At 47.6% G+C, this 22,138-nt stretch overlaps 1 protein-coding gene across 1 annotated transcript in view; it reads left to right on the top strand.

Moving 5' to 3' along the window:
- Positions 1-22,138, top strand: part of GABBR1 (gamma-aminobutyric acid type B receptor subunit 1) — a 187,509-nt gene that overhangs the window by 43,553 nt on the left and 121,818 nt on the right. Inside the window, exon 2 of the mRNA XM_081181814.1 lies at positions 4,274-4,353. Coding sequence (XP_081037940.1) covers positions 4,336-4,353 — 18 coding nt within the window. The 5' untranslated portion in view covers positions 4,274-4,335. The remainder of the gene's footprint in view (positions 1-4,273; positions 4,354-22,138) is intronic.

Genomic DNA, 22,138 nt, shown 5'->3' with positions numbered 1-22,138 from the left:
CCTGAAGCGTCTGTAACCCGAGGTACCACTGTACCCTCCAACATTTCTACGATGAAAATAGGGATGTCTTATTCAACAACAACAACCAACACCCATCTGACTGGGTTGCCCCAGTGATTTTGGGTGGCTTCCAACACTTATAAAAACGTAATATATCATTTAACATAAAAAAGTATAGGGCAGCCTTCAGATGTCTTCTAAAGGTCGCATGGTTACTTATCTCCTTAACTCGGGGGTTGCACACCTTCCATACCCTCCAACCTTTCTCCAATGAAAATAGGGACATCCTACCATACACTCCAACCTTTCTCTAATGAATATAGGGATGTCCTAAGGAAAAGCGGGAAATATAGCCAGAATATTGATTGCAAAAAAACTGGAAGGGGACAAAATCCCATCACTATTAGAATGGCAAAACAAACCCTGCGAGTTTGTAGAAATGGCAAAATTGATGGCAATTATTAGAGGCCACTCAAATCAGAGAATAATTAGAGAGTGGGACAGAGTGAAGGAATACATGAAAAAACGTGGTTCCAGAATTGAAATATTAATAGAGAATGTGTAAAACATGCAGGGGTAAGCAAGAAAATAATAATAGAATCAATTGAATAATTATTAAATTGTAACAACACAACAAGATGGAAGAAGTAAAATATTGAGATCACACATGGGTGAAGGGGAGTGGGGGGTATATGGGAACCTATAATATCATTTATAATATAATTTGTTAATTGTGTTGTATTTACATACAGCAAAGGGAAGCCTAGAGCAATTACATATATTTTAATTTAGGTAATCTATGTAACAGGCTTCCCTTTGAAAGGACATGGGTGGCGCTGTGGGTTCAACCACAGAGCCTAGGGCTTGCCGATCAGAAGGTCGGCGGTTCGAATCCCCGTGACAGGATGAGCTCCCATTGCTCAGTCCCTGCTCCTGCCAACCTAGTAGTTCGAAAGCAACTTAAAGTGCAAGTAGATAAATAGGTACCACTCCGGCGGGAAGGTAAACGGTGTTTCCGTGCGCTGCTCTGGTTTGCCAGAAGCAGCTTAGTCATGCTGGCCACATGACCCAGAAGCTGTACGCCGGCTCCCTCGGCCAGTAAAGCGAGATGAGCGCCACAACCCCAGAGTCGGTCACGACTGGACCTAATGGTCAGAAGGTCCCTTTACCTTTACCTCTGTAACAGGCTTATGTTAGAAAATGAATATGGAATTTGAATTTGATGTTTGTAATTTTTATTGGTTTTGAAATAAATAAATAAAAACCAGCAAAAACTATATAAAAAAAGGAAAATCGGGAAATCCAGGATCAAATCAGAAACTGGTACGGCTTCTGTAAATCCGGGACTGTCCCTGGAAGATAGGGACCCTTGGAGGGTTTGCAGGATTCTTTCCTGAAGATGCCAGGGATTTGCCTTTGGCCCTCCTGCCTGCAAAAGGAGGTTCTCTGCCTCTGAGCCACAGCCCTTTCCCATGTTGCTCCACCTTCCTTTTCAGGGTGCCCTCGTGGGTCTAAGTGAAGAGTCCAGCTGCGTTCGCTTTGTCTTTTGAAACCAGCTTTAAGAAGGAAAGTAGGGTTTCTGGCATGAATGATTTGTGCTTAATAAAGCCATGCTGGCTGGCTTGTAATCTCTCCATTTTCTCTGAGTGCTGATACATTAAGGTTGCAGCCCGGCTCCGTCAAAATCAATGGGGGCTCTGCTATTGACTCCAATTGGATGTGGATTGCCCCTTAATTGTGTTTTCATTTCCGCTAATGTACACCAAGGTGCAGAAGTTGAGCTAAGAGAGCTGTAATTTCCCAGGTTTGCCGCCTTCCTGTGTGAGTATATCTGCGTGCAAAGATGCAGGCGCCGCACTTGCCCTTTTCCAGTCTTCGGGGAGCGTGCCAATTCCTTCCTCATGACTGAGCTCTCCAAAAAGCAAAATCCTTCCATCCATCCGCTTCCTCCAAGCTTCCCTTTTTGGTGAGGTCCTCCACACAGATACGGCTTCCGGTTGGGCTGCCGCTGAGGTTCCAGAAAAGAAATGCAATCCTGTTGGACATTTTCCATATCTGCTATTGGGTCCCCGGAGCACAGATTCACACAGAGTGGCAACCAACCTTGCAGGATTCAACAGGATTTATGCATATGCAGAACAAAGGTACAGAGCGATAAGTTGGCAATCTGCACACCCCAGTCAGGGTGCGCCCACTTTTTATAGACCGTACAAAAAAACAGAGAGTGAGACTTTACATTCTTATCCAATCTGGCTCTAACATTCCATGTTTCTCCCTTTGAAGGTTAACACTTCTTAATTTACTCATTCTTTGTTTGTCTGCCTGCTATGGCCTTCCCTGTCTCATACCAGTTGTTTTGTTTGTCTGCCTGCTTATGGCCTTGCCCGTCTTGTAACAGTGGATTTGATAACAGCATGCTGGAATTTCTATTTCTGAGGCCCTTCAATCCGATTAAGGGAGACCCTCAATTCAACTCAGAACCAAGAGGCCGTGTGAGAATCTGAGTAAGCCAGAACAGAAAGACTTTCCTCTTCATTCTTCCTTTGAGCACCATAGCTCAGTGGCTGGGCATATGCTTGCGCCCCAAAGGCCTTGCCCCAGCATCTTCAGATAGGACTGGAAACAACACCTGTCTGAAATGCTAGCAAGTCATATCTGGCTGTGGGGTGTATGGGGTGTCATGAGAGGGGGAGTACCTCTGATGGGGGGGCACATCGTGTTCCTTGTGGGGTAGTTTGGTCCCCCACCCTGCACTCAGCTCTCACCTGTGGCTTCTAGAAGCTGTCAGCATGTGACAGTGGCCACACCCTGGGAACAGCTTTGACTAGCCAGCTAAGCCAGGTGAGGGTAGCCATTGGTTCTCACCTTCAGTGAGTTACGGACTTCCCCTGCAGGCAAAGACAGGCCTCGGTCCAGTATACCTGAAGGAGCATCTCCACCCCCATCGTTCTGCCTGGACACTGAGGTCCACCTCCGAGGGCCTTCTGGCGGTTCCCTCACTGCGAGAAGTGAAGTTACAGGGAACCAGGCAGGGGGCCTTCTCAGTAGTGGCGCCCGCCCTGTGGAACACCCTCCCACCAGATGTCAAAGAGATAAACAACTACCTGACATTCAGAAGACATCTGAAGGCAGCCCTGTTCAGGGAAGTTTTTAATGTGTGACACTTTAATGTATTTTTAATCTTTGTTGGAAGCCACCCAGAGTGGCTGGGGAAACAAGCCAGATGGGCGGGGTACAAATAATAAATTATTATATTATTATAATAGCGAGTCCAACGTTCAAGAACAGTCAGCTTGCTTTGTGGCTGTGTGGGGATTTGAACCCTGGTCTCCCAGGTCCTAGTCCAACACTCTAACCACTATTCCATGTCAGAGGCATCCATGGGCTGAGATCAGGGTCCTTCTAGGAGCTGCCGCTTTCCCACTGGAAGCCATGTACCCTGTGCCACCATTTCCACAGAAGCAAACAGGGACGTTATAACACCTCTCCTCATACCAAGGGTCATTACACAAGACCCGAAATACTGTCTCTGCAATGGGCTCTCCTGGTCTGGCAGCTGAAACTGCAGGAGGGGGTGTTAGGGGGTTGTTATATATGGCCAGTTCCAGAGAATGTTTATTCTCATAGTGGATGTTCCGGAGCACTTGTAATTCAGCTCGGCTCGGTTTTATTGTCCTAGCCATTAAGCAGAACAAGCATTTATTACAGGAAAGCCGCAACATCCTGCAACGTTAACCACTCAGAGAAGCGGCTCTGGGGCATGGGCGGAAAAGGATCAAGAGGCACATTTTGTAGCCATGCATGGGCATTTTGACACCCATGTGTGTAGGTACTGTGATAGGAATTTTATGGTACCCTCCAACTTCTCCCTGGTAAAGCAGAGGAGACATTGCCTGTGCTTGAGAACCTGCTGAATGGGTGGACTACAGCTCCCATCATCCTTGACTGTTGGCCATACTGGCTCTAGGGCTGATGGGGAGCTGGCATCCAACAAAATTAGGAGAGCCACAGGTCAGTCATACCTGTGGGTACTGAAGTCAGTGAAGCTCTGTGTTTGGAGAGAAGATTCTTAGTCCTGGTTCTCAAACCTGCACGAATATCTACTGAATTCGTTACACTCAATCCCTGCCCACTTTAAAACTGAATGAGTGAACTCTGTCCTCTTGCAAAAATGCGCTGTTCTTATATTTCCCCGACCAGAATTTGTGACCTGGGGAGGAGGTTAACCTTAGAATTAATAGCAAATCTCCCCATCCCTCTTTATCCCATCAAGGCTGGAGAGGAAACACAAGAAGACTTGGGTCTGGAACATCCCACCAGCGTGTCTGGGGAGATATGATCCCAAAGAGAAAGGTAGGCGGAATCTATGGCTAATGTCTCAACATGAGCATGGAAAGGTTATTCTCTGCTTTTTTATTATTTATTAAAGATTTTCTTGATTTACAAAAGTGTTTGCAATGTCTCTCTCTCATATCCCCCTCCCCCCATGTAACATTTTTACAAATCAGTTTCATGTGTTGAGACATTAGGAAGAAAAGGGGGCAAGAGGTGGGTGGGGAAGATGGGTGGGGTGAGATCGGTTGGCGATGTTTCTATTTTACTTACTATATGTAGGGTTTGGTGTCAGCGTTGCTTGTGCAGGTTCTTTGCTGTTCACTTGTCATTCTTTGGTGGTGGGAGAGGTTGGGGTTGACCAAGCGTGTGGGTGTTCATTTGTGGTTGGCTGTGGTGAACTTTGTTTTCATGTGTGAGTGGGGTGGGTGGATGTTTTTGAATCAGGTTAGCCATATTGATTTGCATGCTGTTGGTGGTAAAGGTAAAGGTAAAGGGACCCCTGACTGTCGTCGCGGACGACTCTGGCGTTGCGGCGCTCATTTCACTTTATTGGCCAAGGGAGCCGGCGTACAGCTTCCGGGTCATGTGGCCAGCATGACTAAGCTGCTTCTGGCGAACCAGAGCAGCGCACGGAAACACCGTTGACCTTCCCACTGGAGTGGTACCTATTTATCTACTTGCACTTTGACGTGCTTTTGAACTGCTAGGTTCGCAGGAGCAGGGACCGAGCAACGGGCGCTCACCCCCTCGCAGGTATTCGAACCACCAACCTTCTGATCTGCAAGCCCTAGGCTCTGTGGTTTAACCCGCAGCACCACCCACGTCCCTTAGCAACACATGCTGTTGGTGGGTTATTCTCTACTTTAAGGCTGTGTGTGGTTAAGGTCCACTCCCAATTACTGATATATTTTAATGTAACACAAGAAGAGCCTGTTGGATCAGGCCAATGGTTCATGTAGTCTGGCATCCTGTTCTCAAAGTGGCCAACCTGTGGGAAATAGACAAGCAGGACCAGAGTGCAAGAGCCTTCTCTCATGCTGCGGTTTCCAGCAACTGGTATTCAGAAGCTTTGCTGCCTTTGGCCGACTGTGGAGGCGGAACATAGCCAACCTGGCTAGTAGCCATCAATAGCCCTATCCTCCATTTTCAAACAGATGTTGTAATAAATGGAAATCTGCCCTTATTCCCCTATGGGGGACACAAGAGCCCTTGTAGAGTCCTTTGCAGGTTCTCCATCGATAGGAGAGAAGAACAGAGGCCAACCAGAGAATATTGAGAAGCAAAGCAGCTAGTAAGCCTGATCTTTATTGAACTGTTGCAACAGGATGTCCCCTTCACACGCAGGAGAAGGAGGAGGACCCCAAAGAAAGGTGTGCCCGCCCTTATATAGACATTCTATTTTTTTTATTAATATTTTATTAAGTTTTATCAATAGAAAAGTTCAGAAAAATACAAAAACAGAAAAATACAAAATTACAAAATACAAAAATACAAACATTAAAGACAAAAAAGAAGAAAAAACACATATAAAAGAAAACAAAACTCCCTCTTTTTTGATTTCTCATCTTTAGTTAACTTATTTTCCTGACTTCCTCACGCCTCCCTTTTTTGTATCCCTTTTAAGAATTGGTTCAGCAAATTCATATCCTATTAGTTTATCTATTATCAATCCCATCTTACATTTTACCTTGTTGCTAGAACCCCTTCAATTCATTTCAATGTCATCAGCATTCAAAATTTTTACAATATTTCTGTAAATAAGTTTTAAATTTCCTCCAATCTTCTTCCACCGACTCTTCTCCCTGGTCTCGGATTCTGCCAGTCATTTCCGCCATTTCCATATAGTCCTTATGTAGACATTCTAAATTGCCCGCCCTGGAGTTCAAGACCACCCCCCAGAAACATCATACGTACATCACAGAAGGGGTGTAGCTCAAGACCACCACCCAAGACAGGTGGTTTATATATTTATGTACGTGTTTGCTTGGTACATTTATGAACATTTATTACATATCTAAGACCTTAAAATTCTTATAACATTGTCAACCACCAATAATGGTTTGAGATCTTCATGAGTGATATCTAAACGCTGCTTCTGAGTTTCCTATCCAGGAGAATGGAAAATTGAGGTCTTGCCCGTCCAAAAAGAAATGAGTTCATGTAGATCAGGGGTGGAGAGCTTTCTTAATTAGACCCGCCGGGCCTCCCCATTTGGCCCCACCAACCCACACTACACCCAATGCCATGTGTGGGGCAAGTGATGGTTGAACCTGGATGAAGAGAGCTTTGCAGGCACCTCTGAACAGCTGTTGAGAGGGGCCTGCAAAGCCCCTTGCACTGTGACTCCAAAGAAGAAGAGTTTGGATTTGATATCCTGCTTTATCACTACCCGAAGGAGTCTCCAAACGGCTAACAATCTCCTTTCCCTTCCTCCCCCACAACAAACACTCTGTGAGGTGAGTGGGACTGAGAGACTTCAGAGAAGTGTGACTAGCCCAAGGTCACCCAGCAGCTGCAGGTGGAGGAGCAGGGAAGCGAACCCAGTTCACCAGATTACGAGTCTACCGCACTTAACCACTACACCACACTGGCTCAAAGCGCTGGCTGTCAACTGATTGCTGCCACTGGGGAAGTGTAGCAGACACCTCTTCTGGCCACCCAGTTTGATGGACAAAAGCGGGTCACCTGTCATCACTCTGACATCAGGTGATGCCTCCACCCACCTGCCAAACTTAGTCTGTGGGGTGTGTGGAGATAAGAATCTGGCCCGCCATGGCCAGATGGCACAGGGGATGCCAGGCCCGTCACTTGATTTCTCATAATGTGCAATGCTGCCCTGCTAAAAATCAAGCCACACGTTGAGTTTAAAGGGGCTTTCCCTCCCCACAAAGTGCTCAGAGGAGCCAAGCAATCATTAATCCTTAGCTCACAGCTGAATGTGTGAATGGGCTTCATTGATAACATTGTGGTTCGAGGTGATAGGAGGTAGTGCCAAAGCTCTGCCTGTGATGGTTCAGTCACACCTGCAAGCCATCAGAAGATGGAGAGGCATGTTGCAAGGTGCCTTTAGACCAGGATCACTCTTGGAGGATTCCCCCATGAGATGGCAACATTGATTATCTCCTGCCAGGCATGTCCAAAGTCCGTTTCGGGGGCCTAATCCAGCCCGCTGCTCTGATTAATCCGGCCCTGTGGCAGTTTGTTTCCTGGGGTAAAATCCTAAAAAAAAACCTCAACAACTTCAACCCCATAAAAAGCTCAAAAACTTCAACCCTAAAAAAACCTCAACAACTTCGGTTGGCCCTTTAGTTGGCCCTCACGGCCCTTCACTTCATCAAAGCTGGCCCTCTTTGAAAAAAGTTTGGACACCACTACCTGATGCTAACATAGGGAGGGGAGTAGGATTTGAAAGGCACTACTGTGGTACCTTGGGTTACAGACGCTTCAGGTTACAGATGCTTCAGGTTACAGACTCCACTAACCCAGAAATAGTGCCTCGCGTTAAGAACTTTGCTTCAGGATAAGAACAGAAATCGCACAGCAGTGGTGTGGCAACAGCGGGAGGCCCCATTAGCTAAAGTGGTACCTCAGGTTAAGAACAGCTTCAGGTTAAGAACGGACCTCCAGAACGAATTAAGTTCTTAACCTGAGGTACCACTGTATCAGCAGGAGGGAGTGCTTGGATTCCCCCCCATTCCCCCCAATTTTCTCAACCACCCCTCCTAGGAATGTCCCCCCCCCATTTTGACCCCAGCTGGCTTTAAGTATGGAAATGACCCCAGGGTTTTTGGGAGGAGGGGGGGAGAAGGGGCATGGGGGGTATAGAGGAGAACTCGTAGGTAGAAGGAAGGGTTAATACACAAAGCAAACATTTGTGTGGATTTATTGTATTCCAGATGATAAGGAAAAAATCCTAGGGTGCAGGGATTTACTCCCACTGCCCCGCGGATCTCTCCGGTCAGTCTCCAGCCAAGTTATAGAAGCAAAACTGTGGTCTTTATTTGTTGCAGACACACAGAGAGTAGGAAAACCCCCGCCCCAGCATGGGGTTGCGTGAACTTTTAAGACCTCTCCCCATTTCCCATACAGTGGACGCTTGGATCGCGAACGTGATCCAAGCGGGAGGCACGTTCGCAACCCGCAGCACCGCGTCTGCACACGTGCTGGTTGCACTTCGGCACTTTGGTGCATGCACAAAGCACGATTTAGTGTTTCTGCACATGCGCAAGTGCCGAACCCTGGAAGTAACCCGTTCCGGTACTTCCGGGTTCGGCGCGGTGCACAACCCAAAAATGTGCAACCTGAAGCGTCTGTAACCCGAGATATGACTGTACTACATTTTTCAACAGCATCCTCGATACATCACAAATATGTCACAAAGTAGGAACGTTTGGCATAGAACAATAACAGTATTTACACATCCCCCTAGCTGCAAGCCTTTCCTGCGCTCTTCCTTTGAACATATCGGGATTCAATCCACCATCCCGATGGATTTCTGTCTGGGGCATGTGCTGCCCTTGATTGCCTCCTGCCTCCTGTTGTGAGGCTAAGTTCACGCCTTATTGGAGGGGCAAGGAGTATGTGACCTTATGCTTAAGGGAACATGGAGGCAGAGGGAGCCCTGGACTCCTCTCTTCCAGAGGAGCCATTAGCCCTTGGAGCCAAGGAAATTGGTCAAAACATTGAATTTTGGTGATTATTTGTGACGCTTCTACAGTTTTCTATACAGTACAGTGGTACCTTGGGTTAAGAACTTAATTCGTTCTGGAGGTCTGTTCTTAACCTGAAACCGTTCTTAACCTGAGGTACCACTTTAGCTAATGGCGCCTCCTGCTGCTGCCACCACGCTATTTCTGTTCTCATCCTGAGGTAAAGTTCTTAACCCGAGGTACTATTTCTGAGTTAGCGGAGTCTGTAACCTGAAGCATCTGTACCTGAAGCGTCTGTAACCCGAGGTACCACTGTATTGGATAGTCAGAGGAAACAGTACGATCCATGGCACCCGCCGACTGCTACACTCCTTTTCTGAGCCTCTTTGGTGTTGTCTATGTATGGTGCTTGTGTAAACGGTCCAGAATTGGCCTCCACAGTCACTTACGGACTCACTGTTAAAACCGTGTTTATGGAAGACAATCTTACTCGGCTGCGAGTGATCACCAAAGAAGATGATTGTCCTGGCCTTAGTTTGAGGCTGTGGTGGGGACTTGGGATTTTTGGGGAGTCGTTTAACTGCCCCCCCCCATTCCTGGTTTTAACACTGTATATTGGCATATTTAATAAACGATGCTAAAATAAAAAAGAAAGAGTGAAACACCTTCGGACCTTCCCATGCCCCCATATTACTATTTAGGCATTCTTAGCAAATACACCTGCCAGAATCACCTGTAGTTCTACTGCAAGTTTTTGGACCTAATCTAACAAGAAAGGGATACTACAAATTCACCATTTCATTTAAAAACTTGATCTTTTTTCCTACATAAGAATAGAAAGGAATGGCATTTCTGAGTGACACAAATTGTTCAGGGGGCCTGCTCTGGTATTCCAATGAAACTCTTTTAATGACCTCTTCTGTTTCAAAAGGTGTGGGTGTGTGGGTAAAAACAGCAGCACTTATTCTGTGTGATAGAGGGGAACACGCAAACACCAGAAACTGCCTGATTTTGTCTCTGGAGCCCAGATTGCAGAGATATGGCATTTTGCAGACGTTTTCAACCATGTCCACAACCACAGGGTATAGAAACTTGCTTCTGTGCATCTTAGGTTTCCTGGGAATCTAAATATAATACTCCCTCCCTCCCTTATGTATGCATGTGAGAGTAAGCACACACACACAGTAACTATTATTTGCAGAGCAAATAATCTTTAAATTACTTTTTTTTATACATTCCACAAAAATCTGTCCATCTCTAACCAAAAAAAATTCCTATACAAGTACATTACCTCCATCATATTGAGCTAATTCCCATACATCATCATCATCATTATTATTATTATTATTATTATTATTATTATTATTATCATTATTATCATCATTATTTTATGAATTGCCTTCTGTTTGACACTCAAGGCAATTTACATTATAAACCAAATATATAATTAAAAGCCAAAAAAAGGCAACTCAAGATAGGCTGGAAAACAATACAATGCAGACCGAACACCTGCGGAGGAGACATTTCCTTTTTCAAATTCCCCTTCACTCTTGAAGTCTTGGGAGTCTGAGAGAAGCTTAATTTCGCACCTGCTGCTGGATTACAGGCTGCCACCAATGTATTTTTTTCTCCCACCATTCATATTCCCCTCAAGAAATGCTCCCCTGTGCCAGTAGTTAAGAAGGTCTGATTAGGATCTGAATTCTTCCGGAAGCCAGGCTTCCTTGTTATCTCCCCTCTTTTATTCTCCCCACCTTTTCTTTTTTTGCCAAAGGTCTGGCTCCGAAAGATAAGGAAACACAAGTTCCTGACATTTCACTTTACAAATCGCAGGGAGGCAACGCGCAGCCACAGCCATAAGAGACCCAGCCGCAGTTTTGCAGCAATTCGAAAGACTTGCTGGACAATCCATTTAGTATCTTCTCTTTTGCTCACTCCCCCTTCGCTTCCTCACACATCCCACACACATTCACACAAGTCACATTCAGTTCCTTCTTATAAATATATAGGCATTGCTCTCATATGCCAGCCACAGTTCACTCTCATACATATACAACATTCGCGCACAGCCCAGTCGGACGATAATTCACTTGTGTCGCAGACGCTGCTCTGCACTAAATCTTTTCTCACTGGCAGCAAACAGCCTCATTTGGTCCCTGCTGTAGGCCTTATGGGACAGCAGGTTGTTGTTTTCATTGGACAGCAGTTCCTGAACATTCCATTATGTCACAGCAGCGGAACCAATGACTAGGGAGGGCTCATTTCAGATAACGGAAGCCAAGGCTCTTGCAACCAACACTGAGGTTTCAAAGGCAGCAATCCGCATTACATCAGTGCACTCCTCCCATCAATTTTACCCGATTTGGGGGTTAACTGGACAAAAAACCCACATTTTTCTCTGAAAATCTCAGACTAGGGTTGAAAGGAAATGGGAGTCCAACAAATCTGGATGTTAATGGAGAAATCTGAGGGCTCCCTTGGACAAAAAGCAAGGACACCAACCAGGAAAATTGGAGCAAACCAGTAGCCAGTAGGCTTGATCTTTATTGAGACTGTCGCGACAGGACTCCAACTCACTGCAAGACGAAGCAAGATGGAAGCCCTGGACAAAAGAGCCCCCAAACTTTTATTAGCCGCTAATCCCCATGTTACACCCCCCCCAAACTACATCACTAATACATCATGGTTACATCATGAAAGGGGAGGTCTGGTGGCAGTAATCTGAGCATCCTGGACCCTGCCCCATGGTTCTCCTTGCCCTCCACCAAACACCCATCAAGTGTAACAAAAGAGATATTTACATTTCCCTGTTTCCCAGCCAAGTTTATCACACCCTTTTGTCTTCATCTGAGTTTGTTATTTCTGTAACGGCTACCTGTCTGGCATTCAGGTATCAGGATGCCAGGAATTATCACTCAGGCAGAGGGGCTGCTGAGTAGCTGAGCTCACATGTCTATATGAATTTCTGAAGTTTTTCCTGTGAGCCAGTTGTTGTTGTTTAGTCTTTAGTCGTGTCCGACTCTTCGTACCCCATGGACCAGAGCACGCCAGGCTCTCCTGTCTTCCACTGCCTCCCACAGTTTGGTCAAACTCATGCTGGTAGCTTCGAGAACACTGTCCAGCCATCTTGTCCTCTATCATCCCCTTCTCCTTGTGCCCTCCATCTTTCCCAGCATCAGGGTCTTTTCCAGGGAGTCTTCTTTTCTCATGAGGTGGCCAAAGTACTGGAGTCTCAGCTTCAGGATCTGTCCTTCCAGTGAGCACTCAGGGCTGATTTCCTTCAGAATGGATAGAGTCTCCTCCAGCACCATAATTCAAAAGCATCAATTCTTCGGCGATCAGCCTTCTTGATGGTCCAGCTCTCACTTCCATACATCACTACTGGGGAAACCATAGCTTTAACTATATGGACCTTTGTTGGAAAGGCGATGTCTCTGCTTTTTAAGATGCTGTCTAGGTTTGTGATTGCTTTTTCCCAAGAAGCAGGCATCTTTTAATTTCGTGGCTGCTGTCACCATCTGCAGTGATCATGGAGCCCAAGAAAGTAAAATCTCTCACTGCCTCCATTTCTTCCCCTTCTATTTGCCAGGAGGTGATGGGACCAGTGGCCATGATCTTTGTTTTTTGATGTTGAGCTTCAAACCATACATAGATACATTTATCATTTGGTATTGTGCAGCAGAGGCCCTTTGAATAGATCATCAAGAAACTGTGATGAAGTGTTTTGTGGGGACAAATCACAAAAGTCAGAAAAGTGATTGTGCCCCCAACCTATACATAAATTCCTGCAACAGGGAGAACACCACACTGGCTAGGCCTGCCCTGGAGCATTACCCAAGATTTGGGATGAATTCAGACAGCCTGGTGGGAGGCATCAGGGATGAAGGCCCTGCATGTTATACAATGGCATAGTGGGTCCCCACTGCCTTCAGTCTCCCATGATTGATTCATCTCTGTCTGGTTTTGGGCACCAGATCGTTTGAAACACCCCGAGGCATTTCCAAGACAGACACACAGAAATGATCCCACAAACAACGGTAACCCCTTTCCTGCCTCCCTTGGCCAAGAGCCAAAGGCGGGCACTGCGGCAGGAATCCTCCTGGAACCATCTGGGAGAGCTCTGGGCCTCTTGTCAAGCCTTGGTGATGCACATTCAAAGTCAGCAGCCTTCCCTGCAACCCCAAGTTAAATGATGGAGACCGTTTTGTGGGCTGCTGACTTTGCATTCTAAAAAGCACCAGCTTAAAACAGTGAGCAGCATTAAACCCCCCCCAAAAAAAACCAACAACAATATGGCACTTTGTTATCAGCCGTGACTCCCGCTAATTGATTTACGAACCTCGATTAGCGATTTATGGTGCCCGGCACACTTCCGCTCGCAGCTCTTCTTCACGGCTCAGCAGAGTTTCGCACAGCGGTGTAAACTGTCACGTGGCTCGATTCAGCTTCCAGACAAACACACAGAGAGTCCAGGTTTGTCTATTTACAGCTTTTATTCCAACATTTCTCAGGAATTTCCAGGACTATTTGCAGCCATGCCAAAACTGCATCTGTTCCCCACAGAACACAAAGTGGGACTGGCAAACCTTGCCCAAGCTCCTCCCAAGCTTCTAAAATTGACGTCAGAATGGTGTGGCATCATGGGAAGAACTTAACCCGTTAAGTTCCAACTCCAACACCCCCCTTTGCCGCACCTTCTGACAAGACCCTTTTGAGTTCAACACCTTCCCCTTTGCCTTGTGCTCCTTCCCAGCATCTTTCCCAGGCACCTGTTGAACCCTTTCAACACTCCCAGAATCACACTGTGCGAATTTTGCCCACGCACTTGTCGCTTGGTACCTTTCAGGTGGAATGCCCTTTGTTGCGCGACTTGACCTTCTGGGCACAAACTCAGATGTTACCTCTGACTCACTGCCACCAGGAACTGTGTCCTCAGCCTCACGGGATTCTCCTTCTGACTTAAAACGTTTTCGAATCCTTTCCATTACACTCACAGGAGAACTGGGCTCGCTTTTGGGTGTTCTCTTAACCTGTGGAGAAACCCACCCCTGTGCTTGACCATCATCAGCATCCTGGTCTCCAGCAACAGGCTCCGCCTCTGACTCTCCTTCCTCACTTTCTTCCTCCCTTTCCTCCCCCTCAGAATCTTCCTGTTCTGAATCAGAGAGACACTCTGAGAGAACATCACGCTTGACAGCAGGTTTTGACTTTTCATCCTGCTCATAGAACTCAGCGTGTTTACTGATCAGTAACTTACTCTGATCACCTGATGGAAATGCAAACCTCCATGCACTCGCTGTTGGCTCATACCCACAGAAGATCATTTTCCGGAACTTGGATCCATCTGGCCCCTGCAGCTCAGCAGATACTGGCACAGACGCATGCGATCCAAACCTGCGCAAAAAATGAATCTGGGGTTTCCTGCCATGCAACAACCCAAACGGTGTGTCCCCTACCATGGAATTGTAGGTGCGATTCCAGGTGAAGCTCACATACTTGATTGCCTCCAGCCAAAACCTTGGAGGTAACCCAGAATCCTTCAGCAACACCTGTGCAGTTTTAACCAGAGCCTGACACTTGAGCTCTGCCTCCCCCCACTGATTGGGTGAAGTCACTGTGTGACGTATCCCTTTCTTGCGAAAGTACTTCTGCAAAGCAGAACCTGTAAACTCAGCTCCTCTGTCACTTGTGACAGCCTGCACTTTGGTGGAAAACCTTACCTCTACCTCCTCAATCCAACGTTTGATCAGCTGTGCTGCATCATCTTTGGATTTGAGACCGTGAGCCCAGGAATTCTGTGTAAAATTATCCTGCATCGAGAGCAGAAACCTTGACCCTCCCAGACTTGGTTCCTTTACCGGACCCCACAAATCTATGTGAATTTGTTCAAAAGGCCTAGTGGTTATCCTCTCAACCTTTGGATAACTGCATCCTTTTACCTTTGCCAGCTTGCAAGTTTTACATTTTACAGCATGTCCACATTCTGAAATCTTACACCCTTTAGAAACTTCTGGTAGCACCTGTAGTTCTTCTAGGGAACTATGGGCTGTTCGTGTATGCCAAGCATGTACGCATGAATCATGATTGGGAATTGTAGCACGCAGTGCTTGTGCTTTTTCAACCTTCCCATCACCCTCCAGAGACGTTTTAAGAATGAAGAGATCATTCTGCCCCTTTTTAACCTTGGCAAGCATCCTCCCTCCTTTGGAGATTGTGCACACATCATCCTGAAAACAAACCGTAAATCCCATTTTCAGTAAATAAGGCACAGATAAAAGACAGTGGTGCATCCCAGGAACGGTACAACACTCCAGCGTTTCCTGCAAAACAGCAAAATTCAAATTTACAACATTTTTTATATTTCCTTTCTGTCCATTTGCAAACAGTACAGTTTTCCCGGCAGGAATTGCCTTGCAATTCCACCTCTCAACAGCAGGTGTCTCTGGAATCAAATTTCGATTAGCTGCAGAGTCAATAACAAAATTTAGCTCTGTCCCACAGCTGTCTTCAAACAAAGCCAAACTAGCTGTTATCTTATACGTCTCCTCACGTTGTTTTCCACGTCCTCCTCTTGCGTTCCCATGCTGGCCTCCTCTCCCAGACTGGTTCCCATGGAAACCCGACTGGTTCCCATGAGAGTTTAGCAGTTTGACCTTGGCAACATCCTGTCTTGCCTCTCTGCTCCGGTGGGGGCAATCTCGACGCAAATGTCCCGCTGCATTACACAAGTAGCAACGACGAACTCCAGTGGAAAAACACTGCCTGGGGCTCCTCCCAGCTGGCCTGGCCCTCCTTCTTCTGGAAAAGCACTCCTTGCCAGATCCGCCCCCCTTGAACTGCCGCTTCATTCCAGCAGGTTCAGTGGAAAACTTTTCAAACTTGCCTTTGGAACTTTCCGCCCCCCCCGACTTGCTCACTAGCACTCCTTGAGGCTAAATCATCAGGAACGGGGGCTTCAGCCATCTCTAGGCTTCCAGCTTCCCTCTGCCCTTGGCCTCCTGCTGCGTCTTCACACAGACGTTTCAGCACACGCCAAGCCTCACACGCAGATTCAACGCCCTCCAGGTGATGTTGCAAATTAGCATGCACACCTGCTCTCAACATGCAGATCTCAGCTCTCATAGCTTTCTCCCTCTGCATCTTCTCCTCCAGAGAAACAGACTTTAGCTTTCCTGCATCTCTGTCCACCAGTTGCACTGGTTCCCTCTGGGTAATGTCCCAAACTTCCGTGGCCATGAACCACGCCCTCACCCTTTTTGTCCAGGTATTCCACGCTTGGACGGTGAGTTCCTCAAGCTGTTCAAACGGAGCTTGAATCACCTCCTGGCCATCTGCCATGTTCTCCCGTTCTCCCAAACGCCCCAAGCTGTACTCACAGAAATCACCAGCTCCCCTGGCGTGGAGAAACGATTCCTCAGCTCTCAGTAACACAGGCACTCTCTGCGTCTTTCAGCTTGCCTGTTTGCCTCTGCCTCCGCCTCCTGCCGTCTCTGCTCGACACCGCAGATTTTACAGCTCCCGGCAGACTCTCGTGACAGGTTTACAAGCGGTAATTTATGACACCCATAACCTATGGCACTTTGTTATCAGCCGTGACTCCCGCTAATTGATTTACGAACCTCGATTAGCGATTTATGGTGCCCGGCACACTTCCGCTCGCAGCTCTTCTTCACGGCTCAGCAGAGTTTCGCACAGCGGTGTAAACTGTCACGTGGCTCGATTCAGCTTCCAGACAAACACACAGAGAGTCCAGGTTTGTCTATTTACAGCTTTTATTCCAACATTTCTCAGGAATTTCCAGGACTATTTGCAGCCATGCCAAAACTGCATCTGTTCCCCACAGAACACAAAGTGGGACTGGCAAACCTTGCCCAAGCTCCTCCCAAGCTTCTAAAATTGACGTCAGAATGGTGTGGCATCATGGGAAGAACTTAACCCGTTAAGTTCCAACTCCAACAGGTTTAGGTTTAAGATGCTGTCTAGGTTTGTGATTGCTTTTTCCCAAGAAGCAGGCATCTTTTAATTTCGTGGCTGCTGTCACCATCTGCAGTGATCATGGAGCCCAAGAAAGTAAAATCTCTCACTGCCTCCATTTCTTCCCCTTCTATTTGCCAGGAGGTGATGGGACCAGTGGCCATGATCTTTGTTTTTTGATGTTGAGCTTCAAACCATACATAGATACATTTATCATTTGGTATTGTGCAGCAGAGGCCCTTTGAATAGATCATCAAGAAACTGTGATGAAGTGTTTTGTGGGGACAAATCACAAAAGTCAGAAAAGTGATTGTGCCCCCAACCTATACATAAATTCCTGCAACAGGGAGAACACCACACAGGCTAGGCCTGCCCTGGAGCATTACCCAAGATTTGGGATGAATTCAGACAGCCTGGTGGGAGGCATCAGGGATGAAGGCCCTGCATGTTATACAATGGCATAGTGGGTCCCCACTGCCTTCAGTCTCCCATGATTGATTCATCTCTGTCTGGTTTTGGGCACCAGATCGTTTGAAACACCCCGAGGCATTTCCAAGACAGACACACAGAAATGATCCCACAAACAACGGTAACCCCTTTCCTGCCTCCCTTGGCCAAGAGCCAAAGGCGGGCACTGCGGCAGGAATCCTCCTGGAACCATCTGGGAGAGCTCTGGGCCTCTTGTCAAGCCTTGGTGATGCACATTCAAAGTCAGCAGCCTTCCCTGCAACCCCAAGTTAAATGATGGAGACCGTTTTGTGGGCTGCTGACTTTGCATTCTAAAAAGCACCAGCTTAAAACAGTGAGCAGCATTAAACCCCCCCCCCCAAAAAAAAAAAACCAACAACAACTGGTATGCTTTCAAACTGCTAGAGCACCATACCCCATAGTCGCCTTTGACTGGACTTAACCGTCCAGGTGTCCTTTAAAGCTAAAGTGTAAAGGGACCCCTGACCATTAGGTCCAGTCGCAGACGACTCTGGGGTTGCGGCGCTCATCTCGCTTTACTGGCCAAGGGAGCCGGCGTACAGCTTCCGGGTCATGTGGCCAGCATGACTAAGCTACTTCTGGCGAACCAGAGCAGCACACAGAAATGCCGTTTACCTTCCCGCCAGAGTGGTACCTATTTATCTACTTGCACTTTGACGTGCTTTCGAACTGCTAGGTTGGCAGGAGCAGGGACTGAGCAATGGGAGCTCACCCCGTCGCGAGCATTCTAACCACCGACCTTCTGATCGGCAAGTCCTAGGCTCTGTAGTTTAACCCACAGCGCCAGCCACCCGTGTCCCTTCCAGGTGTCCTTTACCTTTGCCTTTTACCATATTTTGCAAATCAGCCGGTATTTACCAAGCGGGCAGTCTCTGCTTCAAAATCTCATCGGTGTCGTGAATTCATTCGGGTGACTTTGGGTGAGCCGCTATTCTCTCGGCCTCAGTTTTCCCATCTGCAATATGAGGAGAATAACAATGGCTTGCCTGACCTGTTTTTTTTGTTAGGATGACAGGCCAGTGAAGATTCTGAAGTCCACACACACACACACACACACACACACACACACACACACACACACACCAAATGTGGATGACTCCGCTGGCAATTTGATTGCTCAAAGCCTCTTAAGTATTTGTGTTTAAGGCACTGTAGCCCCCCCTCCCAAGCAGCCCCCCCTCTCCCAAGTTATTGGCCCACCGGATAACTTTTCCTAGTCATGTTTGTGACCTTTCTTTAAATAGAAGCCGTGCTGTCAAGTTGTCAGCAACAGAGATGGCTAAAGCGAAATTACTAAGGGAGAGTAAAATTGACAAAGTGTGAAACGAAATTAACATGCTGTCTGACAAGGTGGCAACCTAAAAATCTGATTAGGGTATTCTAAAAGGTGGCTCCTGCCTTTTAAAGGACAACAGCCATCAGGTAAAGCCATTAAAGGCATGATCTTTGAGAAGGATGGAGCAGGGTGTGATTGCAGCCTCTTCCATAGCTGGAAACCCACAAACACAATCAATCAAAGTTTCCGCCTTTCATTTCTCATATTTGCACTCCATCTGTCTACCAACGAGCTCGGGGCAGCACATGCTGTATATTCCTGTCTTATTCCCAACTGGAGTACAGGACCCGGTTCTGGGCACCATATTTTAAGATGGAGGTTGACACTCTGGGCTGTGTCCAAAGGTGAGTGACCAGGATGGCGCTGGGTTCTGGAAAGTGGTAACCAAGACCGTGCACACACTCATAAGAACATAAGAAGAGCTCTGCTAGGTTAGGCCCAGGGCCCATCTGTTCTCAAAATAGCCAATCAGATGCTGGTGGGAAGCTCATAAGCATCACAAGACCCCTCTCCCCTTCTGCAGTTTCCAGCAACCGGCATTCGGAAGGATCCTGCCTAGCTGTGTCTTGCCATTATAGCTAGTAGTAGCCATTGATAGCCTTGCCCTCTGTTAATTCATCCAGCCCTCTTTCAAAGACATCCCAGTTGATGGCCATGGCTGTCTCCCGTGGCAGTGAGTTCCACAGTTTAACAATGCGCTGTATGAAGAAGCACTTTCTTTCATGTGGCTTTCCAAAGGCATCCGGTTGGCAATGGAGAGAAAGAGAAGAAGAAGAAGAAGAGTTTGGATTTGATATCCCACCTTATCACTACCCTAAGGAGTCTCAAAATGGCTGACAATCTCCTTTCCCTTCCTCCCCCACAACAAACACTCTGTGAGGTGAGTGGGGCTGAGAGACTTCAGAGAAGTGTGACTGGCCCAAGGTCACCCAGCAGCTGCATGTGGAGGAGCAGGGAAGCGAACCCGGTTCACCAGATTACAAGACTACCGCTCTTAACCACTACACCACACCGGCTCTCAAGAGGAGGCAGGACTAGACGGGCCACTTCCCTGGTCCAACAGGGCTATGCTTAGTGATGTCATGCAGAAGAGGGGGCAGGACTGGAGCCAATGGGTGTGCGGATTTTGGCTCAGCATTCAACTTCCTAATGATACAAGCTTTTGGGCAGCGGAAGAGATTACCTTGGGAGGCGGTGGGCTCTCCTTCGCTGGAGGCATTCAAGCAGAGGAGTTGATGGTCCTCTGTCAGGAGTCCAGCCTTTGGTCTCCTGCAGCAAACAGGCTGGGTTGGAGTAGATGACCGCTGTGGTCCTTTCAAGCAGTACGATGCTGCACAATAATTTTGCGTTTGTCGTTTTGAGAGGCATGAGTCACCTTCTCCTGACACGTCTCCGAAGTAACCTACTATAAGAACGTTTTAAAACACGGCAAGCTCTCACGCATGCAATCAACTAGCAAGCCGTAGGGAGAGGCACTCCATCTGTCTCCCATCTATTTGATGGGAATGCAGTGTGACGGATTCCTTTTCGACCAAGGTCTTCTCCACAGTATCTGAGATTACTGGCCAGAGGTGATTCCCAGACCCTGCTTTAGTGTTGCTACCCCTGGAATCCGATGCAAATCCACCTGCCTCTCCAAAGACATGGGCCTTTCCACTTTTGGTGGCAGTCACGATTACGGTGGTGGGAACCTGGAAGTCCTTTGCTTCTCTTTTCCAATATTCCTGGTTTTCCAAAGCAGGGAATACCGGCTCTTGCAGAATGATTTGCTCCTCATTGCTAGGTGGTTAGCGGGTCTTCTAAAAGAGACCACTTTGATAAGGTCGGGTTTCAATTTATTCCTTATTTTAGGAATAATATAGAGGCGTCTTGTCCCAGACCAGCTCATTTGTCTTGGAAGGAAGAAAACCAAAAGAGGCTTGGACAACGGGGTCAGCCTCTTTTCTTTGGCCTTAGCCCCACCCCCGGCTGGCCGTCCATTGTCCTCCCTGGCTGAGGGTGGGTCAGAGGCCAGCCCAAACAGGTGGGAGTCACCACCCAGGTGAGCTCTACTCGGTGCTGCCCACCAGTGGGGAAGGGAGGGAGGAAATTGTCATTGCGGAGATGTTATACCAGATCTGACAGATGTTCTGTGGAATTGTTCTTTTCTTCCCCTCCTCCACATCTGATTGAGTCCTGCTGTTAATAATAACAATAATAATAATAATAATAATAATAATAATAATAATAATAATAATAATAATTTATTATTTATACCCCGCCCATCTGGATGGGTTTCCCCAGCCACTCTGGGCGGCTTCCAACAAAACACTAAAATACAATAATCTATTAAACATTAAAAGCTTCCCTAAACAGGGCTGCCTTCAGATGTCTTCTAAAATTTTGGTAGTTATTTTTCTCTTTGACATCTGGTGGGAGGGCGTTCCACAGGGCGGGTGCCACTACCGAGAAGGCCCTCTACCTAGTTCCCTGTAACTTGTCTCATGTATAGAGTCAGGGTGGTGCAGTGGTTAGTTAGAGAGCCGGACTAGGACCTGGGAGACGAGGGTTCAAATTCCCCACTCGACCATGAAGCTCACTGGGTAACCTTTGGCCAGTCACTGCCTCTCAGCCTAACCTACCTTGCAGGGTTGTTGTTGGGGATAAATTGAGGAGGGGGTACACCATGTATACCACCTTGTTCTTCTTGGTGGGGTATAAATGCAATAAACAAATACAATGAATAAAATGTATTATGTGTGTGCTGGTCCCGGGGGGAAGGTTACCGTTGGCGTAGTCAAAGTCCGGTCCTGGGTCACTAGCCTGGAAACAGTTCACAAGGAGCGGGGCGAGGTCCAAAGCAGGAAGCCAGGCGGGGACAGGAACACTGGAGGGTCAGGTCTGGGTCCGGGCAGGAACAGGTACTCAACAACGACATTGCTCCCGCAACCTGGGACCGGGCTGACTGGCCTTTATCTTCTCTGAGGCCAGGGGCGGCCCCCGCCCCCAGGAGACCCGCCTCCCCTGGCCTTAAGGCGAGCACTCCTCCTGGGAGAAACCAGCTCCCTTCGCCTCTCTGCCCTGAACCTCTGCAGTTCAGGAGAGGCTGAAGGGTTACTGGGCCCAGGGGGAGTCTCACCTGTAGGCACTGAGTCCTAAACCACCTCTGGAGCCGGAGTGGATTCACCTGGTGCCTGCTCCTGAGGATCCGGCACAGGTGCAGGCGCCTCAGAATCAAGGCCCTGCCCCAGTTCAGCCGGCCCTGGAGGCGGGGACTCCTGTGCAGGCTGGGATTCCTCCGGTTCACCCTCTGAATCGGATTCCCAGGCCATCACAATGTGTTTGCAGGCTGCACAGTTGTGAACTGTTGTTTGTT

Source organism: Podarcis bocagei (assembly GCF_964188305.1).
Source record: "Podarcis bocagei genome assembly, chromosome: 2".
Lineage (NCBI taxonomy): Eukaryota > Metazoa > Chordata > Lepidosauria > Squamata > Lacertidae > Podarcis > Podarcis bocagei.
This window is presented reverse-complemented; position numbering and strand designations above follow the sequence as displayed.